The sequence below is a fragment of the Mustela erminea genome, chromosome 12 (genome assembly GCF_009829155.1).
Source record: "Mustela erminea isolate mMusErm1 chromosome 12, mMusErm1.Pri, whole genome shotgun sequence".
Taxonomy (NCBI): domain Eukaryota; kingdom Metazoa; phylum Chordata; class Mammalia; order Carnivora; family Mustelidae; genus Mustela; species Mustela erminea.
In genome coordinates, this window is record NC_045625.1 from 73,874,666 (window position 1) to 73,893,266 (window position 18,601).

The 18,601-nt window shown below is 44.5% G+C and overlaps 1 protein-coding gene across 12 annotated transcripts in view; it reads right to left on the reverse strand.

Moving 5' to 3' along the window:
- TLE4 (TLE family member 4, transcriptional corepressor) overlaps positions 1–17,243 on the reverse strand; it is a 142,711-nt gene extending 125,468 nt beyond the window's left edge. For 7 of the 12 annotated variants that reach the window (XM_032306472.1, XM_032306466.1, XM_032306464.1 and 4 more), the window contains exons 1-4: positions 16,310–17,243; positions 15,348–15,445; positions 14,188–14,251; positions 12,958–13,002 (exon numbers count right to left, since the gene is read on the reverse strand). In XM_032306472.1, coding sequence (XP_032162363.1) covers positions 12,958–13,002; positions 14,188–14,251; positions 15,348–15,445; positions 16,310–16,354 — 252 coding nt within the window. In that variant the 5' untranslated portion in view covers positions 16,355–17,243. Of the gene's footprint in view, positions 1–12,957; positions 13,003–14,187; positions 14,252–15,347; positions 15,446–15,766; positions 16,092–16,309 lie in introns of those variants that run through there. The other 5 variants (XM_032306467.1, XM_032306470.1, XM_032306463.1 and 2 more) reach the window with 2 other exon arrangements.
- Positions 17,244–18,601: the final 1,358 nt, after the last annotated feature.

Below are 18,601 nucleotides of genomic sequence, written 5' to 3' on the forward strand. Positions count from 1 at the left end.
AGTATTTTTAATTCAACCTGAGTAACTAAACCAAATGAAGGTCTTATGCAGGGCCCTGTAGCCTCGGCTGATAAACTACCCCCAATCCACGTTTCTACTCAACAGTTACAGTAGTAGAAAGTCCCGAAGCAAACAAAAACAAAAAGGAATTGTTTTGTATATTAGAAACTCAATCTGGGGATGCCTGGGTGGCTCAGTTGGTTGGACGACTGCCTTCGGCTCAGGTCATGATCCCGGAGTCCCGGGATCGAGTCCCACATCGGGCTCCCAGCTCCATGGGGAGTCTGCTTCTCCCTCTGACCTTCTCCTCGCTCATGCTCTCTCTCACTGTCTTTCTCTCAAATAAATAAATAAAATCTTTAAAAAAAAAAAAAAAAAAGAAACTCAATCTGGAGACCACAGGTATTATTACTCATTAAAAGTGTTCCTTCCACTGCATATTGCTGAAGAAGCGTAGAGCCAGAACTGGACTGCCCATGGAAAGAAAGCAGGGCTGGAGCCACACTGCCCATGGAGGGGATGGCAGCTGGCAGAAAACGTGGCTTTGGTTAATAAGGAGCCTGCTTCGCCCCAACACCACACTTTCCAACATGGACTAGGGGGCAAAGAACTGACTGATCTGAGAATTCAAAAGACACTTTTCTGATACAAATACATACCCAAAAAACCTCACTATTATTTTTAACACTTAAGCTCCCTGTGTACAGAACGTAGCAGCAGACTAGTACCAACGTACATTTTAAAAATAAAAACAAAACAAAAAAATCTTACCATATTAAAATGGTCACTTGGGAGGCAGGTATCACCACTGGTTCAAGAACAAAGACTCCAAAGCCAGACTGCCCAGGCTTAAATTCCCGCTCTGCAACATACTAAACCCTGGCAAATTTCTTAGCTGCTCTTGAAGTTAGTTTCTTCTAACATGGTGAGGACAACCAGATCCCTTCTCCTCAAGGATTATACATTAAACAAATTAACACATCTGAAAGACTTTCTGCATCACCTGGTACACAGGAAGTGCTTAATAAATATTAACTTATTATTATCAAACTTGCCATACACATATAGTCAAAATCTGTAACTCCATCTAGTCACTGATGAGCTCTTAGCCTAGAGAAGGACTTGCAAGACACAGCCGTAGCTATGGAAAAAAACAACAGAGAACATGGTTCTAGATTGTAAAATACTGGCAACACTGGGATTTTTCTATTAGCTGCTCCAATAGTCTAATACTTCTCTCAGTCAGGTATGTGCACATATATATGCAATATATACATAAATTCCTCTCACATAAAATTGATTCTAAACCCCAACTTAAATGGCACATCTCTAATGTGAAACAATGAAATTAAAAATGAACCTTCTGCTAATGCTGGTGATTTTTAAATCATACGATGTTAGAGGTAAAAGACACCTCAGAAATAAACCATCGTCTGGTAATTAATCCAAATCCTAAATTTTAAAATAGCCCATCACCAACTCCAGGACCTATGGCAAAACTGCAAAGAGAACACCTAACTCCTTCTTGCCTATTTAGGCCTTTTTTTTGCTCAGCACAAAGCGGAGAAAGTCCTAATAGCTCAGAAACAAAACTTACACATCGGTGGTTGACATAGGTAGAAAGGCAATGAAATGGAAAAATGATACCCTTCCTTTAGTTATTCCAGCATGCACACATTCATTTCTTCTACTATGTTCCAGGAACTGTTTTAGGTGCTAGAGGTACAGAAGTAACAAAACACATTCTTTCTTTTCGGACCTTATGCCTTAGTACAGGACACTTTACTATGTTTTTGATTCATCCACTCAAAACGGCCAAGATTAACCATCATCCCCTTTTATTTGCTTATGATTAACTTACCATAAACCAAGCTGTGAAGTGCAAACCCTCCCCCAAATAAAGGATCCCGGATAGGACAATGCAAGACACCCAAGGACTAAAGATCTCAAGTTCATTGTAAGCCAGTTTACAGACATGTTTTACACTGAGTGCCCCAAGGTAAACCTCGGCTAAAGAAGCTGACATGTACTATGGATTCTGGAGGGGTAACAAATCCCAGGAGCTAATTACGTAATAGTTAACAAACGACTATATACCCCCTAACACACTGGTAGAAAATTATTGGATCCCAATATAAATTATACATTTCACAAGTTGTATTGTTAAGTTTTCTAATACATATGCCAAAATAAAGGTATAAAAGCAGATGACTTTAGAGGCTCAGTGGTTTAAAGCCTCTGCCTTGGGCTCAGGTCATGATCCCAGGGATGTGGGATCGAGCCCCGCATCAGGCTCTCTGCTGGGTGGGGAGCCTGCTTCCTCCTCTCTCTCTCTGCCTACTTGTGATCTCTGTCAAATAAGTAAATAAAAAAAAAAATAAAAATAAATCTTTAAAAACAGATGACCTTAAAGAAATACTGGTATATTTTTATATCCCCTGTCATAGTGATATTACATAAATCAGTGAATTCTGAACCATCTACTAGTTAACTATGGGATTTAATCATTTAACATCTATATCTTATTTTATTCCTCCCCAAGATAGGGAAAATACTTTAGCAACATTATTGTGACTTAAATAATGGATGAGAAAGCAAGCACCTTGTAAAATACAAAGTACCATATAAACTTAAATATCCATTTCTACTCCTAACTTCATTAGGTTTATTTTGGACTGAAAGCAAGCAAGCAAGCAAGCAACCTCTGAGAAGAGTTGTTTAAGGAAACTTCTAACACTAAAAAAAATGATAGCCTCAATTTTTAGTCAGCTGGTCACAGAAAATAACCAAAACCAAAGGGCCATTTTAGACCACAGCAGCTAACAGGGATCTCGATGTTCATTTATACTCTAATTGAAACTGAGAAAAGTACAGTGCTCAGAAGTTCAAATACTCAGCAGTATCACAAAGCTGGTCACTAGCAAGGCCAGAACTAGAGTCGGAATCCCTGGACTCAGTCAAGTATTTGAGGGGAGACAGGAGGGTATATGTTGGTAGTAGAGTATCCCAAACATAGCTTTTGGAACATGGCAGAAATATCTACTATACCAATAATCTAAAAACAGAATCAAACCAAGGACCTGTTTCATGATGTTATTTAATTTCTGTATCTCAGCCTCCTCTTCATAGAGAAAATGGAAATAATTATATACTATAATCTTGTAAGGTTATTGTGAGATTAAGTGAACTACCACCCTCATGATAAGCTCTCTAAAAATCACTGTTATGATGATTACTTAAAAATATGTAAAATACTTAAAAACAGTATTTTTATGATGATTACATAAAAATACTGTAATGATGATTACTTTTTTTTCGTTAACACTATACCATCTCCACTAATAAAAAACTAAGAGGTCTTTAAAGTTCCTTGTTCCTTGAAAAGCACTAGACACCTGCACTTCTACTGATCTGGAAGGTAGTCAGCTAAGCACATGACAGTGTGTCAAGATCAGGCTCTCCCCACACTCACTCAAACCACATGTGCGCAGACTTATTAGCAGTGAAAGAATTCTTCAGATAAACAGTGACTAGTGATACAGTGGTGTTCAAACTGAATTTTAAATTCAGTTAGGACGCGTTCATGTTTTCATCTTTAAAAAGGCAGATTCCAGGGACGTCTGGGTGGCTCAATTGGTCAAGCGGCTGCCTTCGGCTCAGGTATTGATCCCAGCATCCTAGAATTGAGTCCCACATCGGGCTCCTTGCTCGGCAGGGTGCCTGCTTCTCCCTCTGCCTCTGCCTGCCACTCTGTCTGCTTTTGCTCACTCTCCTCTCTCTCTCTGACAAATAAATAAATAAAATCTTAAAAAAAAAAAAAAAAAAAAGGCAGATTCCACATGCTCAAATACATGTGTTCTACTCTATCCTAACTCGCTCCCGAAAGGTACACCAAGCTCACTCATTTTACTTCCCTTTCCATCTGTCACTTTCCCCACAAACTTGACAAGTAGGCACCACAGGCCTAACTAGGCTTGGGAACTCCATTTCTGTTATCTTACAACCTCAGTTAGTAGCCCCTGAAAATAATAAGTCACACATATTCTTGGCTAGCTCGATCTGTGAGTCTTCTCCCCTCCCCATACCAGGGCACCTTTTGTGTGACAGGCACAGTTCTCAGTACCAGGGACCACACGGAAAAGAGACACCCCTTTCCCATTAAGCTTACATTCTAGGGGGGTAGAGGAGACTGGCAAGGAACAAGGTTGTACCTAGCATAGTGTTCGCAGGGCATACTCTAGGAACACAGGAAAAGCCAGTTGTATTAGGCACTTTGCTAAAAGTGGATCTAGGCTTTGGGTTTTCATTTGTGGATCCTAAGCCTCCCTTTGGGCAGGGCCCAGGCACTGGAAGGGCAGAGAGGAAAAGAGGAAGGCTCTGTACTCACACACAAACACCCAGATCAGAGGTCTAGCTCACGAGGACACTTAACACCCACTGGACTGCCAACGGCATCGCCATGCTCCCCACGTCGCACGGAGCCAAGAACATCGCCGGAACAAGCACACTACTCGCTGTCTGGAAACAGCATGGCCAGGGAAGGGAGCCCTGGAAGGGAAGTCGAGAAGGCTACTTCCTTTTCTGCCAGCGACTCTCGCTATGCGACCTCAGGCGAGCTCACCGACCTGTGTGAACCCTAGGCTCCCCGCCGGCGTGCTGATCCGCCCGCACTGTGACACTGGGCTAGTCTCTTAAGCCCTTAAGCCTCAGTGTCATCTGTTCGAGGAGGCCAGTGGAATGACACCGCTTGGCAAACTGTGGAGTACTCCGCTGACAGAAGCTATTTAAATAAATACACGGATCCAAAGCTTGCTACTTGCTTTACAGGAACAGCAGGAAGATTAAGGAGAACATATAAAATCCTTAAGCTCTGTGTAAAGAGAGGGTGTTACAGGGTACCCGTGCTCATAATTTCTACAATTACTATTCTTTCCGGTTTTATTTCCTTGTATTTTCAAACTCCTTAACCAAAATAATCCACAAGCCTAGAGAAGCAGAAAACGCGGTCAGAAAGTAACAGTATCCTAATGAGTAACAGTCAGCGGAATGAGCTTGCTAAGAAATCAGGAAGGAAGCAGGTACCCCTCTTCGTTTCCTCCACGGCTCGCTGCGGCAAGCGCCAGGCCCCAGCCGGGATCTGGGGTGTCCCCCCGCGGCCAGGCTCCACACGGAGCCCCAGGCCCGCGCCAGGACAGCAGCCACCCCGGCTTGCCGCGAAACGCAGAAGCTCCCTCCACAGCACAGATCTGAAGCACCTGTGCGCAGAATCCTCAAAAATAACGACGAAGTGACACAAATGACTGGCAGACCGAGGACCTGAGGGGCGCCCAGGACATTTCTCTTCTGCTTCTCCAACAGTCCAGCTAAGAAAAGCCGCGCCTTGCCCTCCCTCCACACCCTGGCGAGAGCACGGGTTACACAGTGAAGCTCTGAGCAAAGTTTTGGCCCCGCTGGCAGAGAAATAGCATGTGCCTGGCGTAAACACTGGGTCACTTCCAATGAAAGCAGAGAAGGTGTATAGATCTGCGCTGATGAATGCTGGCTAAATCCCTCTTTCCAGACGTACAGCAACGACCACTGACAGCTGTTACTAAGGCGAAGTCAAAACAACCCTGACTTCTGGTCTTCGCTAAAACTTCCGAAGCCCAGGGTGCCTGGGTGGCTCAGTGGGTTAAAGCCTCTGCCTTCAGCTCAGGTCATGATCCCAGGGTCCTGGGATCGAGCCCCGCATCGGGCTCTCTGCTCAGCAGGGAGCCTGCTTCGCCCCCCAACACACACACTCTGCCTGCCTCTCTGCCTACTTGTGATCTCTGTCTGTCAAATAAATAAATAAGATCTTAAAAAATAAAATAAATAAAACTTTTGAAGCCCTTTCCGCTTAAAGTAGAGTAGTATTAATTTCATGCATCCTGTTTGCAGTACACTTAGCAGAGAACGAGTCAGGTCCTAAGCCTCACACACTGCCACTGTCGGTACAAACACTCAGCTGCCCCTCTCCCAAACATGCTGTCTCGGGGCTCTTCTCCAACAGTGCAGCTCTGGCAAGTGGTAACTGAGCCACAAGACCACTTTGTGCCACCCTCCCTAGAGTGCTAGGTTGTTTGTTTTTTTTTTAAGATTTTATTTATTTGACGGAGATCACAAGTAGGCAGAGAGGCAGGCAGAGAGAGAGGAGGAAGCAGGCTCCCTGCTGAGCGAGAGCCCAATGCCGGGCTGGATCCCAGGACCCCTGGAATCACGACCTGAGCCGAAGGCAGAGGCTTTAACCACTGAGCCACCCAGGCGCCCCGAGTGCTATGGTTTTTAAGTGGAGGTGCAAAAGGGGATCAAGGGAAAGCACCTTCTAAAAAAATCACATCCCCTCTACTCGCTCTGTCACCATCAAACCTATTACTGCTGTCCTGGAGCAATAAATCAGACTAGCCAGTCATATCAAAGGTAGTAAAAATGTCCTCATTAAACACACACACGCAGACATACACACACATATAACTCCTAAGTGAACATTTTAAACATTTCATTCCCAATGGACTTTACCTATCCTATTGTACAAAAAGGGAAAAAAAAAAAAAAAAGCAAAATTCTAGGAGAGAAAAGGGGAAATGAAGAATGTGAGAACATTACTCTTTGCCAGCACGATCTCCGGATTTCACTATGGCTGCAGCAGCGCCTAAAGACACAAGATAGTCCAACCCAGCTCAAAGGTATTATTACTTAAGATACAAAGAACTTTGCCCAGAAGATAAATAAAAACAATCTCCAGTACGGATTAAGGGGCACTGGAAGGAAATATCCTTTTGTTTGAAAGCTGCAAAGAAAATCTTTTATTAGTAAAAGCAAAATATTTGCCTTCATTTAAGTTTGAGCTGTGTGTGATTTCCGGCATCTAAGAACCTCTTTCTGAACTACAAAGAGGCCACAAAACATCACATTTTCCCCTCCCTGTTTTCCCCTTCAAAAACCCACAAGATGGTGATTAACAAACAGCCCCTTGTCTTCAGGCATAGTTTTAGAAGCCACAAGGAAAAGATAAAAGTTAAATGGAAGAGCAAGTTTATAAACAAATGAAAAATAGGTTGCCCAGGGAGGAAGCAAACTCCGTCTCCAGAAGCAGTCAGCTCTCCTCACCCCATCTGTGGGAGGCGCCCCGGGAAAGCGACCCTCACCTTGTCACCCACTGGAAGCAATCTGAAGGACACTCCAGGGATTCTGAGTATGAGCCCGAAGTTCAGTGACTTCATGACAAACCCCAGGCCTATCCCAGCCTCCCAAGGGCGCTCCATTCCTGGAACAAACTGCGGCCTGAAATCTCCAACCCAGGACAGACCTGTCTCCCAAGAGACAACCTCCCAGGTGAATTCATCTGAATCCTGAATCCACTCCCTAATAACTATATCACCTGGTGCAGATCTGATCCTGTTTAATCACCCTTTGATTGGACATAATCCCTTTCTTAGGATCATTGTGAGAATTAAAGAATTTTGGCAGTGTGCCCAGATAAGCGGTAAGCACATGCCAGATATATAATAACATTTACTTCCACTGAAAGGAATTTCCAATTCCACTCAACGATCACTGCTTTAGGTGAACAATCTTCAGATATTCTATGAGAACTCAAAAAAAGAAAATTCAGAACTCGACATGTGAGAAGAGAAAAAGGGGAAACCCACGCCATCCAGAAAACACTAATTATGCACATACCCTGCCAGGTTAAATTTCCTCCTCACAGATCTGCTCCTCATGAAGCCTTGTGACAAGTAAAATGGCAGCTCACTGGGTCCTGTTCAAAGCACTGCCAACTTGGTATCAACTGTCCCAATACTAGATCCTCTCAAGAGTTTTGGGAAAAACATAAAATCTACATATTATCTAGATTTACTAAATAGGACTGAGCCTGGGTCCCTATCCCAAAATGTCCAGATCAGACATGCCAGAGGTAAAAAACCACCACCAATAACCTGTTTGGTTAATATTAATTGTGAAGTACTACTGAAGGCTAAGTAGTCCTAAAATAGAAGAGGTGGCTTTAAGTCTCAATGAAAAACACACACAAAAGCCCAAGAAGCCCCTCCCTCACCCTCTTCTAATTGTACCTGGAGGGTTTTTGCACAGTCATCAAAATTTTACTTGTAATCCCTTTGAGATTTTCCAGTGCAGCAGTGTGCATCCTCTGTTCCCCACGCCCTAGACTATTCCCTCATGTTTATAAAGCAAACAAAAATCCTGTCAAGTAAAATTTTCATTGGTTTATTCCTTTCGGCTATAACATCCCACCTTCGGAAATCGCTCACTTTCATTGCCATACAAGAATTCAATCATCCATTGCTGAAAAAAATAATCAGTCACTGTAGGAGAATACAACACACAGTCCCGAACACCTACTCTCTGCACCTAATCCTCCAAATCCAAGAGCCTATAGTCTAAGACAGGAGATGTGCAAGAAACTAGTAATGTATTTTTTTTAATTAGTTTTCTTAGAGGAAATCTGATCAAAACGGAACTTTAAACAAATGGACTTCTACTGCAAGTTCTGTCCCCAAATAAATTTACTGCACCTTTAGTGCACCCAAGTCCACTCAAGACTGGAATGTCATGCCAGTCGTATATTACTTCAACCTCAATAAATCTCATTTTACTCTTCAAATCCTAGGCTACTTTCTAAAATAGTTTGCTAAAAAAGCACCAAACTAATTAACAACAGCTTCCTCTGCAACAGTGGCCTTCATTTCACTTATTTACACATTAACTGCAGCCTCCTTTTGGCCAATCCAGTCTATTCTCTGTACCATGCCGAGCCTTTTATCTGCCCTGGACAGCATTTTCTCCAGCAGATGAAGTAGATGCCGATTGATTTGCTGTCGAGCATGGTAAATTAATAGCAACAAATTGCTGAGGGCCCGTCTCGCTGCTCCACCATGCTTCGGCAGTTTTGCTTTATTTGCTCCATGATGGGCAGCAGTCGGCCTCTTCAAGTCAATTTCTTCTTAACAACCTGCAATACTTTTCAATGGTGAAAATAGAGCTGTTCCTTGTAAGTCAGAAATCAATATCCTATTGCCCTTAGAAAATGCTAAACAAGCAGTATTGGCAATCCACTTGGTACTAGAGGGTATCAGATATAATGCAAATCCATACTGCTTCCCTCCTTGTAGTTATTACAGTTTGCTAAAAGGTTCCTAATGTCATTTATCATCATTTACCATCGACCAGAGAGGCTATGATTATGATATCCTATCAGTTGGCAAGGCCCTTTCATTTCTATTCAATTAATATTTTAGGAGCACTCAAATGGTTGTGGCCCAAGTCTTGTAATAAAATTTACATGGCTTGCAGTGAAACAGGAGTTTTCCTGCTCTGATTAAAAAATAACAATTATGCATCTATCCACACATACATTTACACACATGCATACATACACACACATATATATACACATGCGTGGTCCCAAACACATAGACATGTGTATACAAATGTGCAGTGTTCACTTCTTTTAGGTTCTAAATGTTGTAGGTTTCCAAAAGTTCCAAATTCTAAAATTCAAATACTAAGCTCAATTTTTTTTTAGAAGCAAAAACAACCTTCAGACTACAGAATATTGACTATGAGCAAGTCCCGAGACATTCTCAAAATGCGGTATATTCATCTCCATTTAGACTTCCTATACGTGGAACTCACATACCTACTGTTCCTAGTCTATATCCAATATTCGCTTTCTAAAGTGGTAACTGCTGCTGTCAGATTAAATCAGGGAGGTCTTCTTTAATTACAGTGTTACAGGTGAAGGATGGGAACCGGCAGTATTTAGCAATGTTATCCAGTGCACGCCTCACCCTGTTCTGCCCATGGCCACTGACCCATTTAGAAGCCACACTGTATTTATAAAGAGGAACAATCAGCCAAGAAAGTAACATCTAAACCATGGGCCAACTGGTCCATCCAGAACAACAGCAACAACAAAAAGAATACAAAAAACCCCACACTTAGGGAAATCTTTAGGGAATAAAGGCCAACGTTCTTCCATTGAAAAGAATTCCAATATGAAGACATCACAATAAAACACGTGTCATTTCTAACCATGTCCCATTTGTCATCTTCATGTTCATGTTGGAACTAAAGACAGTGGTGAAACATAAATTCACATCAGGGCCTAGAACAGTCCATTCTAACTTTTCTGTTTCTTTTTTTTTTTCCCCAGCTTCCTCTGCTCAGTTCTATCGATCCCCCTAAAGAGTACCAGAAATTAGATTCATATTTTATGCTCTAATTCCATGTCATGTCACCGAGTTCCCCTTTAAAAAAAAAAAAAAAAAAAAAAAATCAACTAATTCTACCAGACTAATGCTATTTACTCAGTTACCAAAATTTAAATTAATTATGTTCTCAAACATAATTGTTAAAAATTGGCAACATTATGCAGGCTTAATTAAGATTAAATCCAATTTACTAAATGTACTTTAATTGGTACTAATTACATTAGCTTTCATTTCAGAATGACAAATTCCCCATAGATTTCACTCTATAGTTCTCTATCAGAATCAACACAGGGTGACTGACGATGAACATCATACAGAAAGGGGAGGGCCCATAATACCAGACCCCCAACCCTGTTTTGTCCCTGCTCTGTGCTTTTATCCTTTTATCAGTCTGCTAAGTCACAGAGTCATGACTCCATCACAGCCATCATTTTCTGTTCCAATGAAAAATTTCTCTAAAAATAAATACTCTGTGGTTGGCAGCAGCCAAGAAGAACAGGAGCGTTAACCAAAAAATACACAAAGGTTTCGAATCTCAGGGCCACCAATTACTAGGGTACTTCCAAGGACTCCGGGGACTCCTACTCTTGAACCCTTCAGAGACACAAATCTAATAAGTGAATAAGCCTAACCCGATCTTGAGAACTAGGCCCAATTATGCCGCAGGGCAACTTCCCTGCATTATTGCTGCTTTCCATTACGAGGGTATCCAGCGAGTGCATCTGGAAGAGAGGCCAAGAGGAACCAAGGCTGTCTGCCTAGGAAAACAAATAAAGACAGATATGCCTCTGTGCTTAAGGGGGGAAAGAAAGAAAATATAATAAGTAGGTGGTTTGCAGGGCTGTCTGTATTTCATAATGTGATAAACTGCCCTCAGGATTCTTGATATGATTGAATTTAAAAGCAAGAAAAAAAAAAAGGAAAATGTACTCTATTCTCAATTTTAAATGGATGGCATTTGAGGCCACCTGGACAAGTGGATGACAGAATTACAGAGGTACAAAATGTGTAAAATTAAGGGATCACACATATCAACCCCCCCAAGAAATGCATACAATCAAATACAAGCTCTGTGTCTCTCAAAACTGCAAATTGTATAAAGAGATCTGGAAAGTAAGTGTTATGGTAAATAAGATACAGGAGGAAAAATAAAAGAACATTAATCATCTGGCACAATCTTGAAAAAGACACTAATTAATCTTGGACGGTGGGGTGAGGACAAAAAAAAAAAAGAAAGAAAGAAAAAAACACATGTACGAGATCCAGACCTAAAATGCCATGTAATGAACATAATTAACAAACTGTATCTCTTATGTAATTTACTCCTGTAAGGTAGAGTTAAGGGGAGTCCATACATAAGCCTCACGGTTTTCTGTTAAGCAGGAGATACTTACATTATGAATCTAAACAGAAATGGCAAAGATGCTAAAATTAGCACTTAATTTTAACGTGCGGCAAACTATAATGTTAATATTGACATAATTAAATAGCTTATGAAGTAAGAAGAGTATATGAAATAAAAGATCCTCAGCATAAGTGACGACTCGTCTTTTTTTCCAACTTTCTGTTTTCAAATACTGTTTCTCCAATGCCTTTTCCTGTCCACCAGTCATCTCTGACAGATCTACTATCTACAAGTACGTGGTAATTAAGTATATCAGAAAGGAATCCATAAGTACTAAAGGCCTAATAATAAGTGATTATTTTGTATGTTTTCAACTTAGAGAGTAATGGTATCTACCAAGAGTATAAATAAGAAAGGAAAAGCATTAAGTTTTCCCTCATCTTTTCCCAGCAGGTAAATACATACACACCTACTGTGAAATAGTTGATGAGACAGACTTGAAACAGTTTCACTAGGAGGTCATTAAAAATAGAGTATTATTGCCAAGCAATATTTTTTATATACCTCTTCCCTTTCTATGTAGAAAATTTAAACCAAACCCCATTTTACTTGGTTTCTTAAAGGGGGAAAAAAAAAAAAAAAAAAGGCTGTTTGAGTCATACCTCTCAACACTTTCTGACTAATCATTATCTTTTTGTTTTGTTTTGTCTTTTTCTTTTGGCTGAACTAGTTACTAGATGTGAAGGCCCAGTGCTGAGCACTATCACACGCTCCTATCAAGCTCAATTTGCCCTGTACAAATTTTAGAAGTGCAGTTATAGTTCCTGGTTAAGACCCAAATAAGGATCCTCGGGGGACTGGTACCAGGATTTTATTTTACATCAATTTCTTTTGTAGCGACACAGATTTCATTGTAATTCTCCCAGCTCACCCGCTATCCATTCTTTCACACCAAGCCAAGGAAGGTTCCACACAATTTACAGTTCCTCTTCTTAATATTTTCTAAGAAAAGCCCTCTCCTACGACAGGTTTGCAATGCCCAAAATACATAAATTAACTCCTTCAAAAGAAAAACAAGACATTTTTTAAAATTTAGCATCCTGCTTTTGAAAATGGACAAAATTGAATATGCATTCAGACATTTTACGTCACGTTTTTAAATGATTAAACTCAGGACAAAATGCAAAAAGGATGGAGAACCACACCTGAAAAGATAGTATTCCCTTGAGTAGTCTTTCAAAATACAGGAAGTCACAAAAACATGAAGAATAAAATTGCAAAACATACAATTTTCTTTCTAAAGTGCACAGTATTATTATCATTTCAAATGGTTATAATGGTTATAAAGAAGTAACTTACCTGCTTGTGCATTTCTATATTCAACCCATAGGACATCTCATAATACTGTCAAAGAAGGGAAAGCAATTAATTTCGTGCCTTTCATCAGTCTCCCTAGTTTGTTTCAAATGCCTCAAGTATGTTTAAAACAAACATAAAAGCCTCACCTAAAGCAAAATATCCACAATACCTATGCTAAGGAGGAACTGAATAAACTAGCAGCCACCCTAAGACACAGATTCTAAGAGAGTAACTCACAAAACTAAGAAAATCAACTTCACATGTAGCATTCTTAAAATCTCCAGTTGTCTTTATACATCACAAGCGGATGAATCAGTAAGACCTGTTGAAAATTTAGTACCATATGGACTCAAATTCCTAGGCACAGCGGGCAAGTTAATGGCGAGTGTCTCATAACAAATGCTGATGCTTTGAAAGAACTGTTCAGAAAGGTGATGCTATTTCAGAGTTCCGTTTCTCATTTTTAGCGTACTGCTCATGTTCATACATTCAAAGGAAAAAGGCTTGCTAGGAAATGAATGAGTTACTCTGGAGCCTTTATGAACAAGCATAAAAACATGCTTGGTAAGACTTCTGAAAAAGCAGACCTGATTTTTTTTTTTTGGATGTGTAGCGTAACTGTCATTACAGAAATTCTGACAGAACAAATCGGTTATACAGGAGACAACAACACGCTTCAAACCAATGTAACGCCACTGAAATTGAAAACACACAAAACACATGCAAATACACACACACACACACACACACATAACATAAAAAGGGAGAAAAATGTGAAAAGGTATCTGGTGTCTTTTGATATCCATCATTATTTTCTAAAAGAAATGAAACCTTAAAAGTCAAACTGTATACAGAAAAACTGGTAAGACTGTTTGGAACAACAGCAATAAAACAATAAAGAAAACCACTAACGCAAAAACATTTTGCTTGTGACTATCGACAAAACATAAATGAGGGTTTTTTTTTCCCCTCCAGTCTATAAAAACAAAGCACAGAGGATTATACCCCACGCAGCTGAACTTTTTGAAAATTCAAATCAAAGCTGGTTGTCAGAGACAAGTTATAACATCCTGGAATTACAGGCTGCTAATGATCACATTCCCACAACCCCAACTGCACTGGCACGTTGTGACGGGGATCTATCCTGCAGCCTCCAGCAATCTGAACAGATCCTTGCTTTTGGTATCCTAAACTAATAGGCACTTTGAATCTGTGACACAGTTTTCTTACCATGACATAATGCCGCTGCATCTCGGTCTTCTCACTGGCGAGTTTCTCACATTCCAGCTTCAGGCTGTTCAAGACATAATGAAATCTTCTAAGTACAATGCAGACCTTGACTTACATTCTTCAAATGTAAATAGACATTCCCTCCTCTAAATCATCACCTACAAAATGCCAAATCAACGATCTTAAATACCACCCTCAATTACTGAAGAAGAAGTGGTGGGAGAGAAAGGGGTAACTGGAACCAGCCCGGACTTGCCCTTTCAATGAGGATCAAATGTGGGGTTTTTGTTTAAGAAAAAAAATCCTCTACAATTTAATTCCGGAGCCACATCCAGAAATGAACATTCACTAAATTCATTTAATGAAAGAAGAAAACAAAAATAAACATCAAGGTGTACATACCCAAGCGCAAATTTAAGTCCCCCAAAAGGTCACAAGGGAGTTTTTTTTTCTTTAATGTTCCACAAAGAGATTAATGAAAATATGAATCAATCATGTCTCATGAATGATGTCTTATTTGTTGCCTCCAAAACAGAGACAAGTTGAATACCACCACCCAGGGGCAAAGTGTGGATCGGGTTCAGTGGCTCCTTTTGGTTCTTGCATTTAAGAAATAAGAATTACACGTCATTAGAAAGCCAGCGAAAAGAAAAATATGTCAAAGGCACTCTAACAACTGCCTCTAAGAAGAAAACATTTTTTCAGCATAAAAGTAATGAAATCGCTCACTTGTGACTTCCCAGGGCTCTAAGCTCACGGTATTTCAGTGGAATGGCAGAAAAAAGTGAGACGGAATCAAGCCCCGAGTAATAAAGAACCAAGGAAGTCAAAAGGCCCCAGAATCTTCCCAACCTTCCATTCTCCTGGCCCCAATAAATCAATATCGAAAGTTTGGCCTCAGCATTTTCCAAGTCTCCCCAGTTTCGATTGTTCTGCCTCCTTTTTATTTATTTACTGGAGAAGGAAAGAATGCTTAATTTCTTTACACCTGCCTGAGTAAAAGAGGCCTTGACTTGCCCTTTCTGCCCACAAGTAAAAATGATAATATCACCTTTGTGGAGGCCAAAAAAAAGGGGAGGGGGGTGTCTGTGTGTGTTTGGGGGGGGCGGAGAGACAAGAGCTAAGCAAACAGGAGGATCAGCTAAAGTCAATATCGTTACCTGTGGTACTGAGCCTGTAAAAACTGAAACTCTTCCTTAATCCGATCACAGGACTCGGAAATTGTAAATTTAAAGGGTTGAGCAGGCTGATGCGGTGCCTAAAGAACAACAATAAAATATTTAATTAGCCCACATCACAGGCGAGGCAGGGAGATGGAGAAAACATACCACGCGGCGCTAGCGGGGGAGGGGGGGTCACCGTGCAGGCAGGCAAAGAGCGATTAAAACTCTCATCTAGCGCCCCCCCCACCGCCCACCCCCGGCCTCGCCGTACAGCCGACAGGGGCTGGTTTCTGGCTGGCCCCGGGCCCCCGCGTGCTCTGGCCCGCCCCGGACCCTGCGGGTTCGAGACCCCGCTCCGCTCCCTCGCCAACCGCGGGCGACCGGGGACCGGCGCGCCGCACCCACTCCCACCCCACCCGGAATCGAAACTGGCCCGTCGGGGGGACTCGCGCCATGGCGTCTGGCCGCGGTCAGGTCGGGGGAGGAGGGAGACGCGGCCGCCACCCTCCGAGGCCGGCCGGCGGGCTCGCTCGCGCGTCCCCGGGGCCCTCGGCGCTAGGGGCCGGCGCCCCGACTCCCGAGCCGCAGCCGGACTAGCCGCGCCGCCGCCGAGGGCGCCCTCCCCGCCCCGGCGCGGAGTCGCGCCTCCTCCATCGCTCGCCGACCCCCCCGCCCCGAGGAGTCGCAGCGCGGGGACGGCGAACGGCTCCGCGCGGCTTCCAGGGGCTTCAAAGACAACAATAAGAAAATGGCTACAACTCAATTGCCTCTCCGCACCCCCTCCGAGAGTGCCACCGCGCCGGGGGGTAGGGGGTGACGGCAGGCAGCTCCCCGAGCGGGCCGCGGGGCGCGAGCCGCCCTCCCCGCCCCTTCGGCCCCAGACACAACTCGGCGCGCAGGGGGCGACGCGGGGAATCCCCCCGCGCTCGGCGAGCTCGCGCCCCGCCGCCCGCACTCACCGGGTGTCTGGTCTGCGGGTACATCTTGCTCAGGTCGCGAATCATCCAAACCGATTTAGTTGGCTGCGCTGGGCAGAGGCGCGCGGCTCATTGGCTTTAATGGCCCCGAGGAGGAGGTGGAGGAGGCGGCGGCGGAGGCGGCCGGCCGGGTCCGAGGGGCGGCTCGGGCGGTCCCGGCCCCCGCCGGGTCTCGCGTGACGCGGGCGGCAGGAACGCGCGGCGGCGGCGGCGGCGGCTGGGTGCGGGCGGCCGGGCCGCTCGGCATTCCTCGCGGGCGTCACTGGCCCGCCGCGGGCATTGTCCGGCGCGCGTCTCCCGCGGCAACGCTCCGACGTTCGCTCCGCCGAGGCGCGCCCGCCGAGCCCGGCGCCGCTACCGCGCCGTTCCCCCGGGCCGGGAAAAGTGCGAGCTCCGCGCACCAGCGCCCGCCGGCAGCGCCGCCCGCCCGCTCGCTCGCTCGTCCCACTCCAAACTTTTTTTTATTTGTCTTTTAATTGGTTGTTATTCCTCCGAATGAATGATCTTTCTCTTCTTTCCTAAAAGCAAACACAAACTCCTTTGGTTCGGAAGAGGTCTCGGCGGTGCTTTTTGGTTTCTCTGGAGATTTTTTCACTTCACAGCAACGATCTTTTAAAAAGGCACCTTTTAGCTTCTTTTACCACATCTCATTTCCTTATTTTTCTTCCTTCCTGTTTTCTTGTCTTTTTTTTTTAACCCCAAATTGAAGGGGATTATAAAAATAAAAGAGAGTGAAACGCTTGCGGCTTTTTTTTTTTTTTTAATTCTCTCTCCTTTCAAACTCTGCGAACACCACCTCAAAATAATATACAAGTGTGTGAGAGAGGGGGAAGCAAGCAGCCAACAGCCCAAACACCCGCTCAGAACAGCTCTAACAACACGCTCTGTGTAGGTGACTTCTTTGACCAAATTTAGCAGCAGCTAATCATTAACATTCTGATACATATTCACAACCGTCCGCGGAGGGACCGCGGAGCATCCCGGGAGATGTAGTCCACCCCCAGCGACCGTGGTCGAGGATTCGGCCAGATTGACTACAATCACCGGCCCGCCACGCGACCGCTCTGGGGCGCTCTTCTAACGCCCCGCCCACCCTCGGCCCGGTAGGTGTCTCCAGCAACCAATCAGAGATGGCTGAACATTAATCGCCGTTCTGTGTTACTGCCCATCATTTCACTGCTGACAAATGGCGAGCCAGAGGGGAGGAGCTGGCCGGGCTGAGGCCCACGTGGGGGCCGGGCGTCGTCCGCGGTTCAGACCAATGAACGGAACGTGATGGGGTTAGCGGAGGCGGAGCGGAGATGGCCCGCCCAAGGCGGAGCTTCGTCTTGGCTGACGTTCCTTAGCGCGAGCGTTCGAACCGGGGAAACATTTGTTCAGCTGTCAATCAAAGTAACGTGGGCCTGGGAGAAGCGGTGGCGGCGGCTGCTGATGCTGCTGCTGCTGCTGCTGCCCTGGCTGCATCTTTAGAACTGGGTGTTGGTGGCGGTGGCGGCGGCAAAATAAAGAGGGTGGTGGGGGCGGTAAGACTCGAGCGTTGGTCAGAAGATCTTCCGAGTCTCGTCTTCCCTCCCGCCCCCCTCCAACCCAAACACCCTCGGCCCCTTGGTCCTCGGCCGCGCTAGGAATGCAGACTAATTAGGGTCCGATGTCTCCTTAAAGAGACAAGCTCGGCCTTGTGTAACGCGCCGAAACCCCTGTTGAGACAAGAGAGGGAGGATCACGCCGATCCCACTCCGTTCGGTTCACATCAATTTTACGCGCCGCTGGAGCCGGCATAATTTTCCGTGTGAACGCGGACTCAAGCCCCTGCTCTTGTTTAGAGCAGGAGACTGAGCTGCGAGACGCTTCCCGGGGCAGGGGGCCAGGGGCGCGGGTGGGGAGGGCGCCCCTCCGAGCCCCGAGAGGTCTGTGATTGCCATTTAACCCCAAAGTGGGGCCGGTTTCCCCCAAGGAGCTATGAGAGGAAGCACCCCAAGTCGCTCCCCTCGAGGGCCGCGGGGGCGTAACCGTGGAGTCTCGGGGTGGGGCTGGAGGCCCGGGGACAGGGGTCATCCGATTCCCAAAGAAATTTTGTCGACGGGGACCACCCGCATTCCGCAGTCCTGCACTAGGACAGTGTCAACGAGGTACCTGACGCAGGCACAGGGTAGAAAACGCCCCTGCGCCCCTGAGATACTCCTTTCCACCGGATCACAAACAAGACTGTCCCTCTTTCTCTCCTGCTCTTTGGAGGAGCAAGTCAAGTTTGACGCGGCTGAAACGGGCCGGGCC